Source organism: Oncorhynchus kisutch, linkage group LG11 (assembly GCF_002021735.2).
Source record: "Oncorhynchus kisutch isolate 150728-3 linkage group LG11, Okis_V2, whole genome shotgun sequence".
Taxonomy (NCBI): Eukaryota; Metazoa; Chordata; class Actinopteri; order Salmoniformes; family Salmonidae; genus Oncorhynchus; species Oncorhynchus kisutch.
In genome coordinates this window covers 53,274,382-53,297,970 of record NC_034184.2, presented here as the reverse complement: position 1 = coordinate 53,297,970, position 23,589 = coordinate 53,274,382, and the positions used below count along the sequence as shown (strand labels likewise).

Sequence of the window (23,589 nt, the reverse complement as noted above, 5' to 3'; positions counted from 1 at the left end):
GGGGGACAAAATACATTTATGCACGATGGCGCACCCAGTTTGTGTTCCGTTAGAGAATAATGTCAAATTGATTCACCTGCTTACTGTTAAAAATGAGCGTTCCCCTTTGTGGTTGGAGTTTTAACTCGCATATGGGATCCATATCTCATGAGTCACTACACCTTTGATAAAACAGTATATGTGAGGAAAAAAAATGATTGCCCATTCCTAACAGTAGGTTACTTTCATTCAATGGGCTGTTGGATGCACTGGCCCATTCATACCAGCAGAGCACGCTTTGGTACTGTCACATTTTATTTTATTTAACGAGGCAAGTCAGTAGTTTACAATGACGGCCTAACCCGGTCAAATCCTCCCCTAACCCGGACGACGCTGGGCCAATTGTGCGCCGCTCTTTGGAACTCCCGATTACGGCCGGTTGTGATATAGCACGGCATCGAACCAGTGTTTGTAGCGACCCCTCTAGCACTGAGATTCAGTGCTTTTAGACCTCTGCGCCCCTCGGAGCCCTAAATACTAGAATAACGGCACCTGACGAGTGAAATTCAAATTATTGAACATTTTGGTCTTGTGTTTTCAGTATTTGTTTTACTCGGTCAGCTGTACCAGGACTAAGAAAGAAATGAATTTTAATATTGCAAATCCTAAATCCCCCATAATCTATTATTCAATCATTAGATATTTGTGGGGGCATTCTTGAAATGTCTGTCACAGATTTGGACAGTAACAGATGGTGGGTGACTCAAGAAACTGAGATGGTAAATTATTCATTAATATGAGCTCTTTATGGAGCTCAGTCTTGAAGATCACCAGACAATTATATTTGCCATTACAACTTAAATATATCATAGATATCAACCCCAGCACTTTAACGGGATATAGTAGCCTATAGGCTAAACCAAGAAACCACATTGGTTACAAATGAAACTGTAATTTGGAACAAATAACCTTTTTCCACAATGATTGAATTTCTTTAAAAAATAAATCCAGTGGCTGCCAAATTGAAACTGGTGCAGCAGCACTGCAACTGAGAACGGTGAGACTATGGACCACGAGAGGGCAAACTAGGGGTATCATCCATCATACTTGGCAGACAGACAGACAGGCGGATGGGAGAAGAATAGACCAACGCAGCGCTCACAAGCGATAGCACCACAACTGGGTGGAAACGAGGCAGGGGATGGATGGTATGGTTGAATATCGAATGCCAGCCTACTATATATTTAGCAGTTTAGAACACTGAAATATCTGGAGGAAAAGTTCCGCCGAAAACAACCGCCGTTGACTAGCTTATCCTTTGGAGATAAAGAAGAAACCATTCACAAGGTGTGTAGGCTACATATAATTTGTCTGGCTATCCGTTATTTTTAAACGCAAAACCGCAGATACTAGCTATTGGCTACTTCCAAAGTTACTTTGTTGCAGTACGTTTTTGCGAAACAACTGGCTACTTTTTTTAGTTTATTCGACCTCGAATTTCATAACGGATGAGAGTGCATTTAAACCTATGCTGCTGTTTATGGTGTAATTTAACTATTTCTATAAACGTGCGGAATTCTATTTGATATTTGGACTACAACGAACTCGTGGCATAGGATAGTGCTAATATTGTTTTGGTTGTCCATCCTTTGGTTTTCACGTGATAAGCCTATTGGCTTCATTTCTGTGCTTCACGATGCTTTCTTAGCATAGATCATTGTTATGAAAATGATTCCTAACAGGTAGCCTATAAATACTGTGATATTACATCTTCGTGGTTCGGGAATCTTTTATTTCACCTTTATTTAACCAGAAAGGCAAGTTGAGAACAAGTTATCATTTACAATTGCAACCCGGCCAAGATAAAGCCAAGCAGTGCTACACATACAACAACACAGAGTTACACATGGAGTAAAACAAACATACAGTCAATAATACAGTATAAAAATAAGTCTATATACATTGTGAGCAAATGAGCCTTTCTTGTCTCGTTGGGATCTTTTTATGAAACTGAATATGGATTCAACTCCATTGTTGCATTTCAAGAGTCTTAGAACTCCTTTGGCCTGAGGGACCCCCCCCCCCCCCACACACACACAGAACCCTAGGCAATCATGGTTTGGGTAATTAACTTAACAGGTTAGAATAATTACTTTAAGGTTAGGAAAATAGTTAGGTTAGCTACTCGTTAACAGTTGTGGCGACATCTGTTTCGAATAGAACCACACTGGGACAAAGGCATGTAGAATCTCACGGTATTTTAATGCTTGTGTGGCCAACAAAGCACAGATGATATAATAGTAATCCATCCTTCATCCCCGGACCATATGACAGGTCACCCAGTTTGTGTAATTAGTTATTTTTTATAATAATAATAATAAATATTGCTCTACATAGCAATCCATTTATTGTGTGTTTAGCTGTGGATGAAGAGTGCATCACAATAAGCAGATACTTTAGATCTTGTTGGTGCATAGTATATGGGTGAACTGAACATCAAGGTAAGCATGAAGAATTCCCTATTGTAGGCTGTATGAGAGAGGGCAATCAAAATAAATCACCAAATCAAATGTTATTAATCACATGCTTCATAAACAACAGGTGTGGACTAACAGTAAATGCTTACTTTTTGGTCCTTCCCAACAGTGCAGAGAGAAAGAAAATGGATAAATAATAGAAAAGTAAAACATGTAATGATGGGTAACTTGGTTATATACAAGGGGTACTAGTACAGAGTCGATGTGCAGGGGTATGAGGTCATTGAGGTAGAGTGGTACTGTAACTAGGAATAAAGTGACAGAGAGCAAACCGTAGCAGCAGTGTATGTGATGTGTCAATTCATATAGTCCAGGTAGCTCTTTGGTTAACTATTTAACTAACTATTTAGCAGTCATGGCTTGGGGGTAGAAGCTGTTCAGGGTCCTGTTGGTACCAGACTTGATGCATCGCTTGCCACGTGGTAGCAGAGAGAACAGTCTGTGACTTGGTTGGCTGAAGTCTTTGACCATTTTTAAGGACTTCATCTCACACCACCTGGTATATAGGTCCTGGATGGCAGGGATACCAAGCGGTGATGCTGCCAGTCAAGATGCTCTCATAAATCATAGCCATCACTCACAATTCTGTGGTATAGCCTAGTCTCTGTCACTCACACTCACTCTCAGATTTACTGTAACTACCATATATCTATTATTGATGGGAGTCTGTTGTTCACTATTCAGCAGTGGCTAAATCTGTGTGTTCATGAATCTGTAGATGAGAGGGACATCCTTCTTATAGATACAGGCATACAGTCATGCCTCGGAAAAGCACCTGCTTTCTCCTGCCTGTGTTTCAGGATGTCAGATTGCAGTCTGACAGGCTGTGTGTGTGGGTGGGGGTCAGGCTGTCCTCACCTGTGTTCCTGTGAGGTTGGATAATCGTGTTAACACTGGATTTCCTATCCAGTCATATACTGTTTCTGATCCTGTGGACTTAGTTGTTTTTGAAAATGAATTGTTCCTGGAAGATCCTCATTTACTGACATGTCTGGAAATAGCTTGTGACATCATGCTAGGGAAAGGGGGATACCTAGTCAGTTGTACAACTGAATGCATTCAACTGAAACGTGCCTTCCACATTTTACACAAACCCCTCTGAATCAGAGAGGTGCAGAGGGCTGCCTTAATCAATATTTTGGCGCCTGGGGAACAGTGGGTTAACTGCCTTGCTCAGGGGCAGAACGACAGATTTTTACCTTGGGGATTTGATCCTTAGGGATTTGATCCATCAACCTTTTGGTTACTGGTCCAACACTCCTACCCACCTGGCTACCTGCCAACCCTAGTATTGTCTGTTGAAAGAAACTTGTAATAAAGCAGAATTTAAAGGCAAGTGTTGGTGTGGTGAGTAGTAGTGTCTGTTTGTGTGTAATTGCCATTCAGACAGAGGGCTGTAAAGTACTGTCTTTTTGCAAGTTTCAGGTTTGTCTGAATGGGATGAAGGTAGAAATTAATGCCTTGGTCTGTGTTGAAAGAAGGTACCATCACGCTCAACCTTAAATAAAAATAACCTTTGGTGGTAGGCAAATATAACCAACAAATAATGCAGTCAAATGCTTAAAAACCTAACTGAAACCTTTCCCTATTCCCTCTCTTCCTGAAGTCTAGGGGAGCCCAGTGAGAGATGTCGATCCCCCCTAACCTTCTGATTCTGAACACCACCTAAAGGTCAGAGGTTGAAGGGTCAGCGGTCAGGGGTGGTCAACACCATCATGGCTGACAGTGAGGGGCTTGTCGGCGGTGGGGTTGATCTGCCCATCCTCGCACCGGGCCAGGTGTACGTGGAGGTGGAGTACGACTATGAGTACAAGGCCAAAGATAAGATGATCTCCATCAGGCAGGGGGAGTGCTACATGCTGGTCAGGAAGACCAACGAGGACTGGTGGCAGGTACGGAAGGAAGAGGGGATAAAAGCCTTCTATGTCCCAGCGCAGTACGTCAGGGAGGTGTGCCGGGCGCTCATGCCCCCACCAAAGACCCTCGTGTCGGACGGGATCGGTGGGACGGTCCGGGTAAAGCCTACAGTTCTGGATATCTGTAGCGCGTCCAACGAGAACCTCAACAACAGGCTACCTCAGGAGATGTCTAGTTTTGGGAGTCCGTCACCCACCTCCACGCCCTCGCCCTCTTGGGGGCACATCACACCACCTTCTCTGCCCAAGGATGCCAACCAGAACCCGGAAAGCCCACGGCACAGCAAGCCCCCTGGCGTAGCCGATCTGGTGCTCCTACACAACAACAAGAACCATCACCACAGCAACAGCTCCAAGTTACCGCATATGCGGGCGGACTCTCCGCCTCCCAGGGCCCCCAACAACCACCATATAAACCACAGCAAGAGCCATGACTCGGACCGGACTCTCTCCTCTCCTGGGGACTCACCGGGGGAGGGGTCAGAGAAGCTCCAGAACGACTCGGAGTCTGGAGATGACCTGAGCAGCAGCTCTACTGAACACATGCAGGTAAGAGACAGTATGATGCTGCTGTTCTTAAATGGGAAGTGATTATTACAACCCTTTCTCTATCATCATCCTTAAAAAATATATATATTTCCCTGGCTAGCAGGAAGACACTAGCGTGTGAGTGTCCTTTCCATCTCTCTCTCTCCCTCCTGTCAGAGTAGATGTTGAGTGATGGAACATCTCTCTTCCACGGTCCCCTGCAGAGCTGCCTTCATTCATCAGCCCCCGTGGAGAATGTGGCTTAATTCCACCCCATTGCGTTGAATACTTTTTGCCAGATTTGACAAGAGCAGCAACAGTTGCTGCAGGTGCTTATTATAAAATTTAAAAAACACCATTACCCTTGGATCTAGGGAATCGGTTTCTGTTCTGTTCAGCAAGCGTTGGTACAGATTTGTTTCTTGGGAGGGTGGATGTTTCTCCTCTGTATGTGTTGAGGGTGTTCATAGCACCGCTGGTAAAATGTAGGGTCTTCTAATTGAGTGTGATTTGTAGGACAGGGAGATATACTGGAGAGACATGTTGGTCCATCAGGCAGGTTTTGGATGTGGTTGCTGATAAGGTCAGTTTCGAGGGGCCAACTTCAACTGTGAAATAGAGCACGGATGACTTTGGAGCCTGAACCTTACTTTGAACTAACAGGTCGCTGTCAATGGCTCTTTGAGCCTCCAAGTCTAGAGCAGAGGACTACGTGAGTCAAGTGTCATCCTCAGCAACAGCATGTATGTTACTCAGTGGTGAAAAAAGTAAAAGATAGAAAATGACTCAAGTAAAAGTCACCCAGTAAAATACTACTTCAGTATGTCTAAAAGTATTTGGTTTTCAATATACTTAAGTATCAAAAGTGAATATAATTGCTAAAATATACTTAAGTATCAAAAGTACAAGTATAAATCATTTCAAATTCCTTATATTAAGCAAACCATATGGTAGAATGTTCTTTTTTTTTCTTCCAGATAGCCAGAGGCACACCCCAGCAGACATAATTTACAAACCAAGCATGTACACTACATTACCAAATGTATGTGGACACCTGCTCATCTAACATCTCATTCCAAAATCATGTGCATTAATATGGAGTTGGTCCCCCTTTTGCTGTTACAACAGCCTCCACTCTTCTGGGAAGGCTTTCCACTAGATGTTGGAACATTACTACAGGGACTTGCTTCCATTCAGCCACCAGAGCATTAGTGAGGTTGGTTCACTGATGTTGGGCAATTAGGCCTGGCTCGCAGTTGACATTCCAATTCATCCCAAAAGTGTTTTGATGGGGTTGAGGTCAGGGCTTTGTGAAGGCCAGTCAAGTTCTTCCACACCTATCTCGACAAACCAAACTCAGTTTCGTCCGTCGGACTGCCAGATGGTGAAGCGTGAATCATCACTCCAGAGAATGTGTTGCCACTGCTCCAGAGTCCAACACCACTCCAGCTGATGGTTGGGATTGCACATGGTGATCTTATGCTTGTCCGCAGCTGCTCAGCTATGGAAACTAATTTCATGAAGCTCCCAACAAACAGTTATTGTGCTGACATTGCTTCCAGTGGTAGTGAGTGTTGCAACCGAGGACAGGCAACACTCGGCGGTCCCGTTTTGTGAGCTGTGTGGCCTACCACTTTGCAGCTGAGTTGTTGTTGGTCCTAGACGTTACCACTTCACGATAACAGCACTTACAGTTGACCAGAGCAGAAATTTGATAACCCGTTGTTGGAAAGGTGGCATCCTATGACGATGCCATGTTGAAAGTCACTGAGCTCTTCAGTAAGGCCATTCTACTGCCAATGTTTGTTTATGGAGATTGCATGTCTGTGTGTTCGATTTTTATACACTTGTCAGTGGCTGAAATAGTCGAATCCACTAATTTGGCGGGGTGTCCACATACTTTTGTGTATTTATAGTGTATGTTTAGTGAGTCGGCCAGATCAGAGGCCGTAGGGATGACCTTAGATATTCTCTTTGTGTGTGAATTTTCCTGTCCTGCTAAGCATTCAAAATGTAACCAGTACTTTTGGGTGTCAGGGAAAATGTATGGAGTAAAAAGTACATTATTTTCTTTAGGAATGTAGTGAAGTGAAAGTTGTCAAAAATATAAAAGTAAAGTACAGATACCCAAAATAACTACTTAAGTAGTACTTTAAATAGTACTTTAAGTAGCATTTTTACTTACATATTTTACACCGCGTTGTAAAGACCTCACAGCACTGAAACCCTAATTTCCTTCCCCTCTTGAGATTTAATCATGTAGCACTCCTCCTCCTACCCTTATGACTCATCATCATCAGGAGTGGCCCATCCTCCCATCTGAGGTGAAAATTAATGGACCTGTGAGTAAAATGACAAGACGAGTCGCTCCTGTGAAGGAGGTAGTGTTCTACGCTCTACAGAAAGGAATGGCGATGCTCTGCCTTCTTAACAACACTATCAACAAGGCAGGTCCTACAGACCCTAGTTTTGTCGCACCTTGGTTACTGTTCAGGTGTGTGGTCAGGTGCCACAATAAAGGACTTAGGAAAATTGCAATTGGCTCAGAACAGGGCAGCACGGCTGGCCCTTGGATGTACACAAAGAGCTAGTATTAATAATATGCATGTCAATCTCTCCTGGTTGAAAGTGGAGGAGAGATTGACTTCACTTCGTCGAATGCACCGTGCTATCTGTCTAAACTACTGGCATACAGCTACGATGTTTCAACGCCGATACCGATTATTTTAGGACCAAAAAAGCCGAGACCAATTAATCTGCCGATTTAAAAAAATATATATATATTTTATTATTATTATATATTTTTTCAATATATATATAATACCTTAATACCTTTTATTTATTTGTAATAATGACAATTACAACAATACTGAATGAACACTTATTTTAACTTAATATAATACATCAATAAAATCAATATAGCCTCAAATAAATAATGAAACATGTTCAATTTGGTTTAAATAATGCAAAAACAAAGTGTTGGAGAAGAAAGTCAAAGTGCAATATGTGCCATGTAAGAAAGCTAACGTTTAAGTTCCTTGCTCTGGTCCTAGGGCTCAGGTCCAGAGAGAGAGAGAGAGAGAGAGAGAGAGAGAGAGAGAGAGAGAGAGAGAGAGAGAGAGAGAGAGAGAGAGAGAGAGAGAGAGAGAGAGAGAGAGAGAGAGAGAGAGAGAGAGAGAGAGAGAGAGAGAGAGAGAGAGAGAGAGAGAGAGAGAGAGAGAGAGAGAGAGAGAGAGAGAGAGAGAGAGAGAGAGAGAGAGAGAGAGAGAGAGAGAGAGAGAGAGAGAGAGAGAGAGAGAGAGAGAGAGAGAGAGAGAGAGAGAGAGAGAGAGAGAGAGAGAGAGAGAGAGAGAGAGAGAGAGAGAGAGAGAGAGAGAGAGAGAGAGAGAGAGAGAGAGAGAGAGAGAGAGAGAGAGAGAGAGAGAGAGAGAGAGAGAGAGAGAGAGAGAGAGAGAGAGAGAGAGAGAGAGAGAGAGAGAGAGAGAGAGAGAGAGAGAGAGAGAGAGAGAGAGAGAGAGAGAGAGAGAGAGAGAGAGAGAGAGAGAGAGAGAGAGAGAGAGAGAGAGAGAGAGAGAGAGAGAGAGAGAGAGAGAGAGAGAGAGAGAGAGAGAGAGAGAGAGAGAGAGAGAGAGAGAGAGAGAGAGAGAGAGAGAGAGAGAGAGAGAGAGAGAGAGAGAGAGAGAGAGAGAGAGAGAGAGAGAGAGAGAGAGAGAGAGAGAGAGAGAGAGAGAGAGAGAGAGAGAGAGAGAGAGAGAGAGAGAGAGAGAGAGAGAGAGAGAGAGAGAGAGAGAGAGAGAGAGAGAGAGAGAGAGAGAGAGAGAGAGAGAGAGAGAAAATGCTTAAATTCACACAGGACACTGGATAAGACAGGAGAAGTACTCCAGATATAACAAACTGACCCTAGCCCCCCGACACAAACTACTGCAGCATAAATACTGGAAGCTGCGACAGGAGGGGTCAGGAGACACTGTGGCCCCAATAACCATGTGTAGTTATAACTAGTGATTATGATTGATTGATTTTTATAAGATAAGTTTAATGCTAGCTAGCAATTTACCTTGGCTTCTTACTGCATTCACGTAACAGGCAGGCTCCTCGTGAGGCAGGTGGTTAGAGCGTTGGACTAGTTAACCGTAAGGTTGCAAGATTGAATCCCTGAGCTGACAAGGTAAAAATCTGTCGCTCTGCCCCTGAACAAGGCAGTTAACTCACCGTTCCTAGGCCGTCATTGAAAATAAGAATGTCTTCTTAACTGACTTACCTAGTTAAATAAAGGCCCCCAAAAATTCAGATTTCCGATTGTTATGAACCTTGAAATCGTCCCTAATTAATCGTCCATTCCGATTAATCGGTCGACCTCTAGTCTCTTCACAGTCCCCAAGTCCAGAACAGTCTATGGGAGGTACATAGTACTACATAGAGCCATGACTACATGGCATTCTATTCCACATCAAGTAACTGATGCAAGCAGTACAATTTAGATAAAAAAATATATATAAAAAGACACCTTATGGGACAGCGGGGACTGTGAAGCAACACAAACATTAGCACACACATACGCACTATACATACACATGGATGTAGTACTGTAGATATGTGGTATTGGTGGAGTAGGGCCTGAGGGCACACAGTGTGTTGTGAATGTATTGTAATGTTTTTAAAATGGTATAAACTCCCTTAATTTAGCTTAAATCGCTGCTACTTTAGCAGCAGCTAATCGGGATCCATAATAAATACAACTGGATATAGTTTTTTTTTTCTCAACTCAGGCATAGAGTAGATTGTGAAGGCTCTTTGTGGAGCAGGAGGCAGCTGAGGGACTGGGCTTGAATAGAAACTAGGTCATATCAGCTGAGGATCAGTCTGCTCTGCTCTGTCGCCCCACTGGCCGCGGGACCTGTGTTTGTGTGAGGACGAGTGTGAGAATGGTGTGTGTGAGAGAGAGTCATGTGTTTGGGCTGGAAAAGAGGGTGAATGGAACTTATGGTGGAACATGGTCGGTGACGTTGGACCATGGCGGCGCGGACCATGGTTAAAATTAGAATGTTATGATAATGCATCCTGTTGAACAAAAACATGCTAAATTATCTTCTGTGTGTCACTCACCAGAATTAACTTTATGCTTGTCAAATTGGCGACCATAATCGTACACATTCGCCCATGTCATTTTCATGTGCATCAAAGGGTTTTAGTTGAATGTTTCTGACAGACTGTAGCGCCAACGGAGCGTATGAATAGCCCACCGACGGTTGGCTCTTCCAGTGAACTGCAGAGATTGTTCACTGTCTGGTCAGATGAAACCTGCTCCTTTTCACTTTGTGGTCTTTAGTCTTTCCTATCTGGTCAGTTGCTATGCATGTGATTGGCCCTGCAGTGCAGCCAACCAACCAACACTTCGATTTCCTGTGTCATTGCAGGGTTACAGAAAAAAATCTGTGTATATGTGCTAAACAAAGCACTTTCAGTATGAGCCGAGACGAAGGCTCTCTTTCTCTGTTCTCCGCTTCTCCTTTTTCTACCAATCCCATCTAACCTCCCCTTGCCTGTATCCTTCTCGGTCCATAAGAGAGAGAATCAGGGTGTGTGTGTGTGTGTGTGTGTGTGTGTGTGGATTTGTCAGTGACAAGCCTGTAGTCTGGTGCCAGCTGGTCTCCCTAGCCTAGCTACATTGATTTGATCTGTACAGTGAATGATGGTAAACCTCTGTGTTACCATATTCTCCCTGCCTGTATAATTCCTTTCTCTGTAGGGCTCTGTCTGGCTAGTAGCTATAGGATGGAGTGGCCTACATTTCTCTGGCTGATACACAGCTTTGGTTCATTGGCAATGTGACCTCTGAATCCCACATAGACCCCCCCCCCCCTTCTAAAAGCACAGCCCCTATGCTCTTATTAAAAGATTGGCCAAATAAGCCCATTTCCTTACTTCTCAAGACCCTGGCCTGGCATCTGTATGGACTGGTATTTCAGTTTTTTGACACGATGTGGGCCACCCTCATGTTCTTGCTCGCTCGCCCTACTACGAGATATGAAGGAGATTTTGGAGCGGAGTGGCTTAAGACATTTACATTTTTCAATTCACATTATGGCCTTAACTTTCATTGTGGCTGGCAACACAACATTCTTGTTCCGCAGCTCAATTTGACCGCAAATATCACAGCAGTCACAGTAAGCACAAACATGTGAGTAACATGTGAGTTTTTTTATGTGAGTAAAGTGCATGTTGAATTAAACATGTCATGACAGGCCTGATGGAAACACATTTTTTTTCAGTAAATTTTCCAAATGTCAACACAAAATACACTAGAGAAGGTGAGAGATTTTTGTGTGGGTAAAATGAATTATGCGAATAATGTCGTTGGAAAGGCTTTAATGCGCAAATATTGATATAATGACCATCATATCGAAGTACACTAGGAATCACACAATGAAACGTTGTGTGGTCTTCCCACTACAACTCGTCGGGAAAGCATGCAGTTTGTTGACATATAAATGGTGATGAATTTCACAGGGTGGGTGAAAGTGCAAGGTGATGAGCTTTCCAATAAATATCTAGGGTCTTATTCTGGTGACATGATAATTGAAAAATATAAATAGTTTTGCTCTTTTGTTCATAAAATCTCATAAAGACATACTACGGTTTGCAACTGCACATGGGGACCAAGATCGTACTTTTTGGAGAATTGACCTCTGGTCTGATGAAACAAAAATAGAACTGTTTGGCCATAATGATGATGTTATGTTTGGAGGAAAAAGGGGGAGGCTTGCAAGCCGTTGAACACCATCCCAAACGTGAATCACGGGGGTGGCAGCATCATGCTGTGGGGGTGCTTTGCTGCAGGAGGGACTCGTGCACTTCATGAAGTATATGTCATCATGTGGAGTGAAAGTGATGTGGATATATTGAAGCAACATCTCAAGACATCAGTCAGAAAGTTAAAGCTTGGTCGCAAATGGGTCTTCCAAATGGTCGATGACACCAAGCATACTTCCAAAGTTGTGGCAAAATGGCCTATGGACAACAAAGTCAAGGCATTGGAGTGGCCATTACAAAGCCTTGTCCTCAATCCTATGGATTGAGACAGTTTTGCAGTTTGCGTGTGCTGTGTGAAGGCATCAACTCATGTACTGCTTGAGAAATTGTGGCTCATAGGAGCGTGGTGGTGCTTCAATGAATGGCCAATCATATGCTTAATATGATAGCGTGAATTTTCTGCATGTAGTCTTCTATGTTTTTCAATACTAGACTATGACCAGGAATCTAAATGTTGAACTGGATCGCAAGCATTTACTGAAGTTCCTGGGCTGGTTGGGCCAGTGACTGGAGAGATCTACTGGCCTGACAACTGATTTCCTGGCCCCGGACCAGCAGGCCATCGCACCTTGGCCAAAATTTAGTTTAATATTTTATTAGAAATATTCATAAAACTGAAATGTAAAAAAATGGTGTGTGTATATATAAAGTGGGAGGCCGCACAAGCTCACAGAATGGGACTGCTGCGTACTGTAGCGCGTCTGTCCTCACTTGCAACACTCACTAGCGAGTTCCAAACTTCCCCTGGAAGCAACCTCAGCACTATAACTGTTTGTTGGGAGCTTCATGATATGGATTTCCATGGCCGAGCAGCCGCACAAAAGCTTAAGATCACCATGCACAATGCCAAGCGTCGTCTGCAGTAGCGTAAAGCTCCCCGCCATTGGACTCTGGAGCAGTGGAAATACGTTCTCTGGAGTAATGAATCACGCTTCACCATCTGGCAGTCCGACAGACTAATCTGGGTTTTGCGAATGCCAGGAGAACACTACCTGCCAAATGCATAGTGCCAACTGTAAAGTTTGGTGGAGGAGGGATAATGGTCTGGGGCTGTTTTTCATGGTTAGGGCTAGTCCCCTAACGCTTAGCGCTACAGCATACAATGACATTCTAGATGATTCTGTGCATCCAACTTTGTGGCACCAGTTTGGGGAAGGCCCTTTCCTTTTTCAGCGTGACAGTGCACAAAGCGATGTCCATCCAGAAATGGTTTGTTGAGATCGGTGTGGAAGAACTTGACTGGTCTGCACAGAGCCCCGACCTCAACCCCAATCGAACACCTTTTAGGATCAATTGGAAAACCGAGCCAGGCCTAATCGCCCAACATCAGTGCCAGATCTCACTAATGCTCTTGTGGCTGAATGGAAGGACGTCCCAAGTCCTCTCACCAATGTTTCAACAGCTAGTGGAAAGCCTTCACAGAAGAGTGGAGGCTATTATAGCAGCAGAGGGGTGAAATATTAATGCCCATGATTTTTAAATGAGATGAGCAGGTGTCCACATACTTTTGGTCATGTAGTGTATATACACTGACGAAAAATATGAATGCAACATGCAAAGTGTTGGTCCCATGCTTCATGAGCTGAAATAAAAGATCCCAGAAATGTTCTATGTGCCCAAAAAGTGTATTTCTCTCATTGTGTGTGTAACAGATGTTAATCATACTCTCCTTGCGTTGTGTTTAGGTCAAATAAATCACCCCAGCCAGTGGTCCCAGTTGAGCGTTATTTATTATCTGTGATTAAATAGGAAACATCACGCTAGTTGTGCAGGGCTTAATGATGTTGATGGTAAAATCCCTTGCATCACATTTTCATACTGGGCATAAATAATATACAAAATATGTGTAAATACCTGTGATTAAATAGGAAACAGCACGTTAGTTGTGCAGGGCTTAATGATGTTGATGGCTGTCGACGGTGAAATCTGTATGCATGAAAACAATGTGTTAGCAGTGAGCTTATGTGACCATTTCATCGGTGCATGCTAGCTAAAACACTTATATACAGCAATCATATACCAAGCACATTCCAGAAAGCCCCTCATTCCCTAACAGGTACCATATACCCACACATGTATAAATCAGGTATGTTTAGCAAACTTGTACACATTGTAAAATATAAAAACAGAATACAGTATTCAGAACGTGACCTACCCCTTGCATTATATTTTCATACTGGGGAGACCTGACGTTCGCAATCTCTCCTTATCTGCAAGCGGGGCCAATAACACGCCTTATTGTCAACGGAATTGAACCAACCAATTAGAGTGCTTGAACATTTAAATACAAATTTCTTTAGAGGAAATTGGAAAGATAACCAACCCTGTTACATGTGCACAAATGTGTTTACATCCCTGTTAGTAAGCATTTCTCCTTTGCCAAGATAATCCATCCACCTGTCAGGTGTGGCTGATTTAAACAGCATGATCATTACACAAGTGCACCTTGTGCTGGGGACAATTAAAAGCCACTCTAAAATGTGCAGTTTTGTCACTCAACACAATGCCACAGATGTCTCAAGTTGTGATGTCCACCAGAGCTGTTGTCAGAGAATTTCTCTACCAAACGTCGTTTTAGAGAATTTGGCAGTACGTCCAACTGGCCTCTGCAGACCACTTATGGTATAGTGATGGAGGTGGGGATATGGTATGGGCAGGCATAAACTACGGGCAACAAACACAATTGTATGTTCTCTATTGCAATTTGAATACACAGAGATACCTTGAAGAGATCCTGAGGCCCATTGTCGTGCCATTCATCTGCCGCCATCACCTCATTGTTCAGTATGGCCCCATCTTGCAAGGATCTGTACACAATTCCTGAAAGCTGAAAATGTCCCTGTTCTTCCATAGCCTCCATAATCACCAGACACGTCACCCATTGAGCATGTTTGGGATGCGCTGCATTGACGTGTACGACAGCGTGTTCCAATATCCAGCAACTTCGCACAGCCATTGAAGAGGGGAGGGACAACATTCCACAGGCCACAATCAACAGACTGATTTCCTTATATGAACTGTAACTCAGTAAAATTGTTGAAATTGCTACATGTTGCATTATATCTTTGTTCTGGCCGCAGACCCCTGCAGTACCTCCGGACCCTGCCAGGTGCACCACCATGTTTATCTAATGTTGGGATAGTAAAGGGACCATATTTAGAAGCATGTATATCACCCCTGAAAATACCCCCATATTGCATGTCTTTATGACAGCATCTCCCAATAGAAAGAGGCAACACCACTTCTATCGTATAGCCTCGGCTTCACTCAGGACCACAAATAGTGTACATGACATAACTGGTATGAAACTGTATACAGGAGTAAATCCGTGGAAAAGGAACAGCTGGTCTGAGCTGACCCAAGGTCAGATCTATGAATTCTCATGTCTACCATTATGTATGCTCATGTTAATCTGGTAGCTGCGCTCTCATCTGATATCGAGCCCCAAATGGCACCCTATTCTCTTTTAAGTGCACTACTTTTGACCGGAGCCCTATGGGATGTAAGTGCTATGAAGAGTGAACTTTGGTTGCATCTCAAATGGCACCCTATTCTCTATATAGTGAACTTTTGACCAGGGTCTAGTGCTCTGGTCAAAAGTAGTGCACTGCATAGGGAATAGGGTGCCATTTTGTACATTGGGAATAGGCTGCCATTTGGGACGCATCCACAGAGGCCTAGGCATATGCAGTGAGAGGCTATGGTATAGATCTTTACCCTCCCAGTGGGATAAAAGGCTAGGGCGGCGTCCCAGATGGCACCCTATTCTGTATACTAGTGTACTACTTTTGACCTGAGCCTCATAGGGAATAGGGTACCATTTGGGATGCTACCCTAGTGAACCCAGGCAGAGACAGAAGGCCGGACGGATACAGACATGGTTGTTTTTTCCTGTTTTGGTGAATCTGATTAGTGGGTCTGTGAACTAGCTGTGAACCAATTACTTATTTACTGGCCATCTATGAATGACTGAAAAGAGAAACATTACAGCGACGTCATGTGAGGGCAAGGAAGACCGCTAGCTAGCGCTGTGCTGTCTGAGTCTTTCTCTTATCTCACTTTTGTGCGCAATGCCCTTTTGAGTTAGTTGGGCCTACACATTTACCTCAGTCAGTTAGGCATTTGTTTACAAGTTTGTGCAAGAAGAGAGCTGGAGCAAAGGTTGGGAATCTGTAACAGGGGCTGACAGACACAGCTCACGTTTGGGCTGGCTTTGCGTAAACACTAAGCAGACTGTGTTCGTGTTTCATATTCACAGTTGATCGTTTTCTACAGTCAGAAGAAGCAAAAAATATAGTAATTACTGTTGTGATGATCTGGCTGAAAGCAGGCTGCGTTTTCATGGTGTTTTATAGTGGAAGGCTCTTATACTTTGCTCTCTAGTCTGTTTGCTGAGTTGTGCTGAGAGTCTTAACTACTTCCCAGACGAAGTAGGCCATTGCTTGTTTTCCAGTGCATACTTGTCATTCCTGCCACAGTACACACACAAACGTACACATACAGTACAGGCCTGGTGATGGGTCGAGTGCATGGGTAATTCAATGAAGCCCTGCTCATCCCTCTGAAGTGAAGCAGCAGAGCTCACTCTAATCCAATATTTAACCTGAGCAAATAGTACATCAAAGTCTAGAGCTCTCTCTCTTGGCTTCTCTTTTTCTCTCTCTGCTTCTCTCTCCTTCTCTCCATCTCTACCCACCCCTCTCTTTCTCTCTCTGGTGAGGATGAGTGATATCGATAGAATGTTGTCAGAGTTACTCAATGCGAAGGACATGTTAATATTTTCAGAGTGGAGAACCATTTAACATCAAGTTGTAAAATAGTGAACTACTCCTTTAAGTATTTGATGGATCTTGGCCCAGGATAAATTTGAAAGGTAATTCAGATGCACAATATGTCACACACTCCGCCACTTATTTCTCTACCCTGAACATGGTGCCTCTATTTCAGGCAGATTAGTGTTGATCGCTCCTGTTCCTATGCAGTTGGTCAGTCCTGTTCTGTACCTATGCAGTGAGAGTGAGCTGGTGAACAGTTAAGAAGACCCTGTCTGCCACGTAGGAACCGTCAGTAATGCCATTAGAGTCCAACAGAAGGTTAATGCTATGATTCACCCATCACTCTCTCCCTCTCTCTCGCATTTTCTCTCTCTCTCGTGCTCACTTGCTCTCTCTCGCGCTGGCGCTGGGCTGACTAGTGTTGTTCAGATTCTCTGGGACATCATGTACCCAGAGGACAAGGCAAAAAAGAGTCATCCCTGCTTTTGTCTCTAATCGCTTTTCCTCTTCCCTCTTTCCCCCCTGCCTTCCTTCCCTTCCTCTACCTCCCACACACCTAATTAAACTAGCTGAGACTATTGTGTGTAAACTAGCTAGCGGTCAAAGTCAACCACTGCCTTGCCTTGGTATCGCTAGTGAAACCTTGCTTGCTGCTTCTGTTGTTGTGGCGTTAGGAAAGCATCCCGAAGTGAGACTAGAGTTTCACTTATCTGTGAAGATTTGACAGCCACCGTTCCATTTTTAGTGTGTGTTTTACTTTTTAGGGATGGTGTGAGAAACCGACCCGCTCTTTGGCAGTGGTCTGGAGCGGAGGGTAGTTGGTGTGTAACTGTGTATGAGTGGATGCTTCAGGCTCCCGTCTCTCAGGACCCAGTTGCATAACCTAGACTGTCTGGAACCATTTGAACAGCTGTTAGTATTTTTTCTCTTGGAGGCCCACTGTACTGGATCATTGGACATGCTACTGGTAGACTCGAGATGCTGCCTGGAGGAGGCTTTACGTTAAAGGGATATTGGTCCCAACAAATAGGCTACAAGTGGGTCGGGAATTAAAAAACAGACAGCAAAAATACACATTTCTGTTGCAATGGACAATCAAGTTGTTTATAAGTAAAAGCAATGTATCATTCTATTATATTGATGTCAGGATTTAGGAGAGTCATTCAGAGATTGGGTTCCTGTCCTGGCCGGCCGGGGATAAAATGTCTTGTCGGCTATTGTGTGGCAAGTGAGAGGTGCTGTGGTATTGTTGGCCATGTTTTCTGATTCCTCACATTACAGACACTTTTTCTTCCATGAGAATAAGCTCGCTCTCTGTCTCGCTCTGTCTGTCTGCGCATTTCTATCTAAAAGGACCAAGAAATGTAAGGCCATTGTTCAACCATTTTCCTGGTCAAACAGATTGAACATCTACCAGAAAATGTATTAAAAAATGTATTAGAAATGCATCAAAACATGTTAAGGTGAAGACCATTGCCAACTAATATCAACACTTATGTTGAGTTTTGGAGAAATGTTTTGCCTTCCATAAGTTTAAGAAACATTGCCTTGTGCCTTGTAATTCCCTTACCAAAAACGCACATATCTTTAAGATATTTCACGTAGTGTTTTTATTGATATCAAGTTTGTTTATGAATTATTAAGTGATTAAAACTCGTAATTCTGTTACCAAATCAGTAACGTAATTCCTGCAATTGAATTGGCTACAATGGGATATCATAGTAGTCATAAACCCCACAGTTGGGTCACCTGCTACTGTCCTCCCTTCCACTGGCATACTGTTATGTTCAGCTCATAGCTGTCCCCACCCCCCTTTCTGTAAAAACAGTCTGGACAATCTCTTTCTGTATTTCAAATCTGAACCTATCACAGACATCTTTGTTTCACAAGTTTGGACAGCACAGTATGGTAGAGTACAGGAGCTGAGTTCATTACAATAGAGCACACTAGAGTACAGTATAATGTATTGTACTGTACCCTAATGTACTGAACATATCTACTGAACTCTACTGTGCTGCGCTGTACTGCACAATACTGTGCTCTACTGTGCTGTCATGTCCAAACTTGTGAAACATAGACATGTATGATTGTTTCAGATTTGGTTTGGTCCGGACCAACCAAATCTGGTCTTGTTTGGGCCGTAGCTCATTACAATAATAGCCAGTGTGTAGAATAATACCCAAATATGCAAAATAAGGATATTAGATAGTTCTACATTTGTGTACCTATTCAGGATGCATCTCCAGGAAGAGACATGTATTCATATCCATAATTATGCATTTCTGTAAAGTACAGATCAGGGACCCATGAGGTAATTTCATTACCATAATTCCGTTACCGGGTGTAAATCCACTTCACATACTGTAATTAAATAACCAAATAGATTTTCTTTCTAACTCGAGGTGTCATGTCATAGCTGATACCCCATTCTTTCTGCAGGCATCTTTGAAGCTTAATATTTTTGGGAAGCGTGGTTGCATAAAAGAGGGAAATTTTACCGTAATTTACCAAACTTTGCATCACCCCAGGCCATGGATAATGTGAATTATATCTGGTGATTAACTAAGGATGTGTCCCAAATTGCACCCAATTCCCTATGGGCCCTAGTCAAAAGTATTGTACTACATAAAGACTAGTGTGCCATTTGTTACACAGATTATTAGTGTTGCACAATACACCGAAACTTTGCTACTTTTTCCGATACTAGATCATGAAAACGGTTCGGTATTAGAATGTTTTACTTTCGGTACTTCTGTCAAATGTCTCATAGTCAAATCAAATCAAATCAATTTTATTTATATAGCCCTTCGTACATCAGCTGATATCTCAATGTGCTGTACAGAAACCCAGCCTAAAACCCCAAACAGCAAGCAATGCAGGTGTAGAAGCACGGTGGCTAGGAAAAACTCCCTAGAAAGGCCAATACCTAGGAAGAAACCTAGAGAGGAACCAGGCTATGTGGGGTGGCCAGTCCTCTTCTGGCTGTGCCGGGTGGAGATTATAACAGAACATGGCCAAGATGTTCAAATGTTCATAAATGACCAGCATGGTCGAATAATAATAAGGCAGAACAGTTGAAACTGGAGCAGCAGCACAGTCAGGTGGAAGTTGAAACTGGAGCAGCAGCATGGCCAGGTGGACTGGGGACAGCAAGGAGTCATCATGTCAGGTAGTCCTGGGGCATGGTCCTAGGGCTCAGGTTAGTTGAAACTGGAACAGCAGCATGGCCAGGTGGACTGGGGACAGCAAGGAGTCATCATGTCAGGTAGTCCTGGGGCATGGTCCTAGGGCTCAGGTTCTCCGAGAGAGAGAAAGAAAGATAGAAGGAGAGAATTAGAGAACGCACACTTAGATTCACACAGGACACCGAATAGGACAGGAGAAGTACTCCAGATATAACAAACTGACCCCAGCCCCCCGACACATAAACTACTGCAGCATAAATACTGGAGGCTGAGACAGGAGGGGTCAGGAGACACTGTGGCCCCATCCGAGGACACCCCCGGACAGGGCCAAACAGGAAGGATATAACCCCACCCACTTTGCCAAAGCACAGCCCCCACACCACTAGAGGGATATCTTCAACCACCAACTTACCATCCTGAGACAAGGCTGAGTATAGCCCACAAAGATCTCCGCCACGGCACAACCCAAGGGGGGGGGCGCCAACCCAGACAGGATGACCACAACAGTGAATCAACCCACTCAGGTGACGCACCCCCTCCAGGGACGGCATGAGAGAGCACCTCATAGTCTGCTGATTGTCCCCTTATAGAACGAGTGCACCGTGCCTGCTTCTTGCCTGCCTCACTTACTCATTGCTAGCTATAGCCTGTCCTGAGGACTCACTGGGGGTCTGGGCTGTATCACCACTTATGCTGCACAGAGGTTAACACTTGAATAATGACACACGGCATGTAGAAATGTTGAAACTGTTAATTACTGTTCGCAAAACAATGTCCATTACTATAACACTTTACAATGCAAGAAGATACTGGTATCTTCCATCTTTTAGGCTAATTTTGCTTGCTAGTTTACAACTGAAGCTAACATAAATTCCCTACCCTAGTACCTTTTTTGTGATAATATGCTAAACATAACACAATATTGCTGATTTCATAGCTGATTGTTACCAAAAACTTTATTAATTCACTTGGTCTCCCCCATATCACTTCTCTCCCAGTAAAGATCATCTTTGCTCGAACCTCAAACTGAGTAACGTCACGAGTCTTAGAGACAGCAGGAAGTTTTATTAAAGAAAAGTGCTTCTTCTATGCAAATATTGTTGATCAGTACAATAAAATAAGTCCCAAATGGAAGTGAAACAGAAATCAGCCAAAACAATCTCAATAACTCAATGCATGCAAACATTCCTATTGAATATGCATGCAGCTGTATTGTGAATAAATCACATTTTATTTGTCACGTTTCATAAACTACAGGTGTAGACTAACAGTGAAATGCTTACTTCTTCCCAACAATGCAGAGAGAAAAATAAAATAATAGAAAGATAATATAAGGAATATATACACAATGAGTAACGATAACTTGGCTATATACACTGGGTACCAGTACTGAGTCAATGTGCAGGGGTACGAGATAATTGAGGTAGATATGTAAATAGGTAGGGGTAAAGCGACTAGGCAACAAGATGGATGATAAGCAGTAGCAGCAGTGTATGTGATGAGTCAAGCTCCTATTAGTTCCAGACTTGGTGAATCGGCACTACTTGCCGTGCAGTAGCAGAGAGAACAGTATATAGCTTGGGTGGCTGGAGTCTTTGACAATGTTTAAGGCCTTCTTCTGACACCTCCTGGTATAGAGGCACTGGATTGCAGGGAGCTTGGCCCCAGTGATGTACTGGGCAGTATGCACTACCCTCTGTAGCGCCTTGCGTTCGGATGTCAAGCAGTTGCCATACCAAGAGGTGATGCAGCCAGTCAAGATTCTCTCAATGGTGCAGCTGTGGAGCTTGTGGTCTGAGGGCCCATCCCAAATCTCTTCAACCTCTTTACAGGGACAGGCGTTGCTGTGCCTTCTTCACGAATATGTTGGTGTGTTCAGACCATGTTAATTCCTGAGTGATGTGGACACCCCTCTATAGGTCTACACTACAGAGTAGCCTATAAGCAGGCCTATATCTTGATTTACCCAGTTTATCAATAGAGATTTACCATTCAAATAAATCATTACCATTATGTTATGTAGTTAGATTAGTAAAAGCAAGTCAAATTGATTGTATGATTGTATAATTGATTCATTAATGAAAAAAAAAAAATAGATTGAAAGTAATGATGTTGAACTCAAAATATCTGGCTGGATCAAGTGCCATTCTACAATACACTGCTATGCAAAGGTGTGAAGGTACAAGGTGCGGGTGAACCATGGTCTCTGTTCGACCTATACTATTTGATTTTCTTTCATGTTTATGTTCTGTGGACCTGTCATGAAGCCTGTATGTGCTGTACCTGTCATGTGTTTAGACTGGGAGGTGTCTGTGGGTCTGCTGCTCAGCGGCTCTGTGGTCTCGTGACAGGCGATGGGCGCTCCGCTCTGCTGGTGATGTGAATTTCCAGAGACTCAGTCCTTTGTTCTTAGAACTTTCCACAACAAGCCACTGTACTGTTGCTGAAGAGAGAGATGTTGCATCGCATGAACAAAAGGCTCGTAGGGTCACAGTCAAATATTTCAGTACCTTCTTTTAGTTGCGCTGTGTACCAACAAGCTTTCAAACAGCACCGAGCTGGCTCAACAATCCAAATGTAGGCTAACAGAACAGTACCGCACCTAAATAACTGTTACCAAATGGGGCTGGTGCTCAGCATGGGAGGGGGGGGGGGACAAAAACTAACTTGTGCATGCTCACGCAGGCACTCAGATGCACGCACGCACACACACACACACACATTCCCTCACACACCTCTGTGCCCTTTGGGAATGCTCTGTCAATAAACCTTGGGGAACCTTGGAGGCTTCAGAGTAACAACTTGTCAATACAGGGGAAGAGGAAGGAGGGAGCTATGGTTTGTCTGTCCCTGAGTGCGTCCAAAATAGCACCCTATTCCCTATGTGGTGCACTTATTTTGACCATGAAATGCAAGGCCACAGGCTACCAGTGTCCTTGTCTTTGATTGGAGGAGAGTCACCCCCCTCCTGCCCTGGCTCCCTGCAAGTGGCCATTAATGAAATGGATATTCCCGTGGTAACGGATGTCAGACGGATTAAAGAGGTTTAATCATAACGGCCAGACTAACAGCTGTCTACTCATGCACTACTAGTAATGGTAGGTGGCTGCTTATGCACTACTAGTAATGGTAGGTGGCTGCTTATGCACTACTAGTAATGGTAGGTGGCTGCTTATGCACTACTAGTAATGGTAGGTGGCTGCTTATGCACTACTAGTAATGGTAGGAGCCTCATTATGCACTACTAGTAATGGTAGGTGGCTGCTTATGCACTACTAGCTTTGTATTGTATGTTGATGAAACATCCATAATGCTGTGTGATGTGTGTAGGTGGCTGCTTATGCACTACTAGTGATGGTAGGTGGCTGCTTATGCACTACTAGTGATGGTAGGTGGCTGCTTATGCACTACTAGTGATGGTAGGAGCCTCCTTTAGCACTACTAGTAATTGTAGGAGCCTCCTTGTGCACTACTAGTATTAGTAGGAGCCTTCATTATGCACTACTAGCTTTGTATTGTATGTTGATGAAACATCCATAATGCTGTGTGATGTGTGTTTGTACGCTACGCTGATGTTAGATGGGTTTAAGAATGTGCTATTGTTTGTGTGTGTGATGAAAGCTTCACAGAGTCTGTTATGAGTATTGAAATTGTAAACAATCCAAGGTCCTTCCTTTAGGCTGCTGTGTTGGTGCGATTCACACACTTACACACACACTCTCTCTTGCTGTGCATGGGCCTTGCACAAGGCCATTATTTAGCAGGTCAGTTTGGTCTGTGCTGAAGGACAGAGAAAACACACTCTGAGTGTCCTTCCTCTTTCTATTGGCTGACTGGCACTTTCATTATTACTTAG

The 23,589-nt window shown here is 43.5% G+C and overlaps 1 protein-coding gene across 7 annotated transcripts in view; it reads left to right on the top strand.

The window, feature by feature from the left end:
- The first annotated feature begins 1,112 nt into the window (after positions 1-1,112).
- The window catches only part of arhgap12b (Rho GTPase activating protein 12b), a 93,142-nt gene continuing 70,665 nt past the window's right edge, over positions 1,113-23,589 (top strand). For 2 of the 7 annotated variants that reach the window (XM_031835947.1, XM_020494867.2), the window contains exons 1-2: positions 1,114-1,326; positions 4,123-4,981. In XM_031835947.1, coding sequence (XP_031691807.1) covers positions 4,232-4,981 — 750 coding nt within the window. In that variant the 5' untranslated portion in view covers positions 1,114-1,326; positions 4,123-4,231. Of the gene's footprint in view, positions 1,327-4,122; positions 4,982-23,589 lie in introns of all 7 variants that reach the window. The other 5 variants (XM_031835949.1, XM_031835950.1, XM_031835948.1 and 2 more) reach the window with 4 other exon arrangements.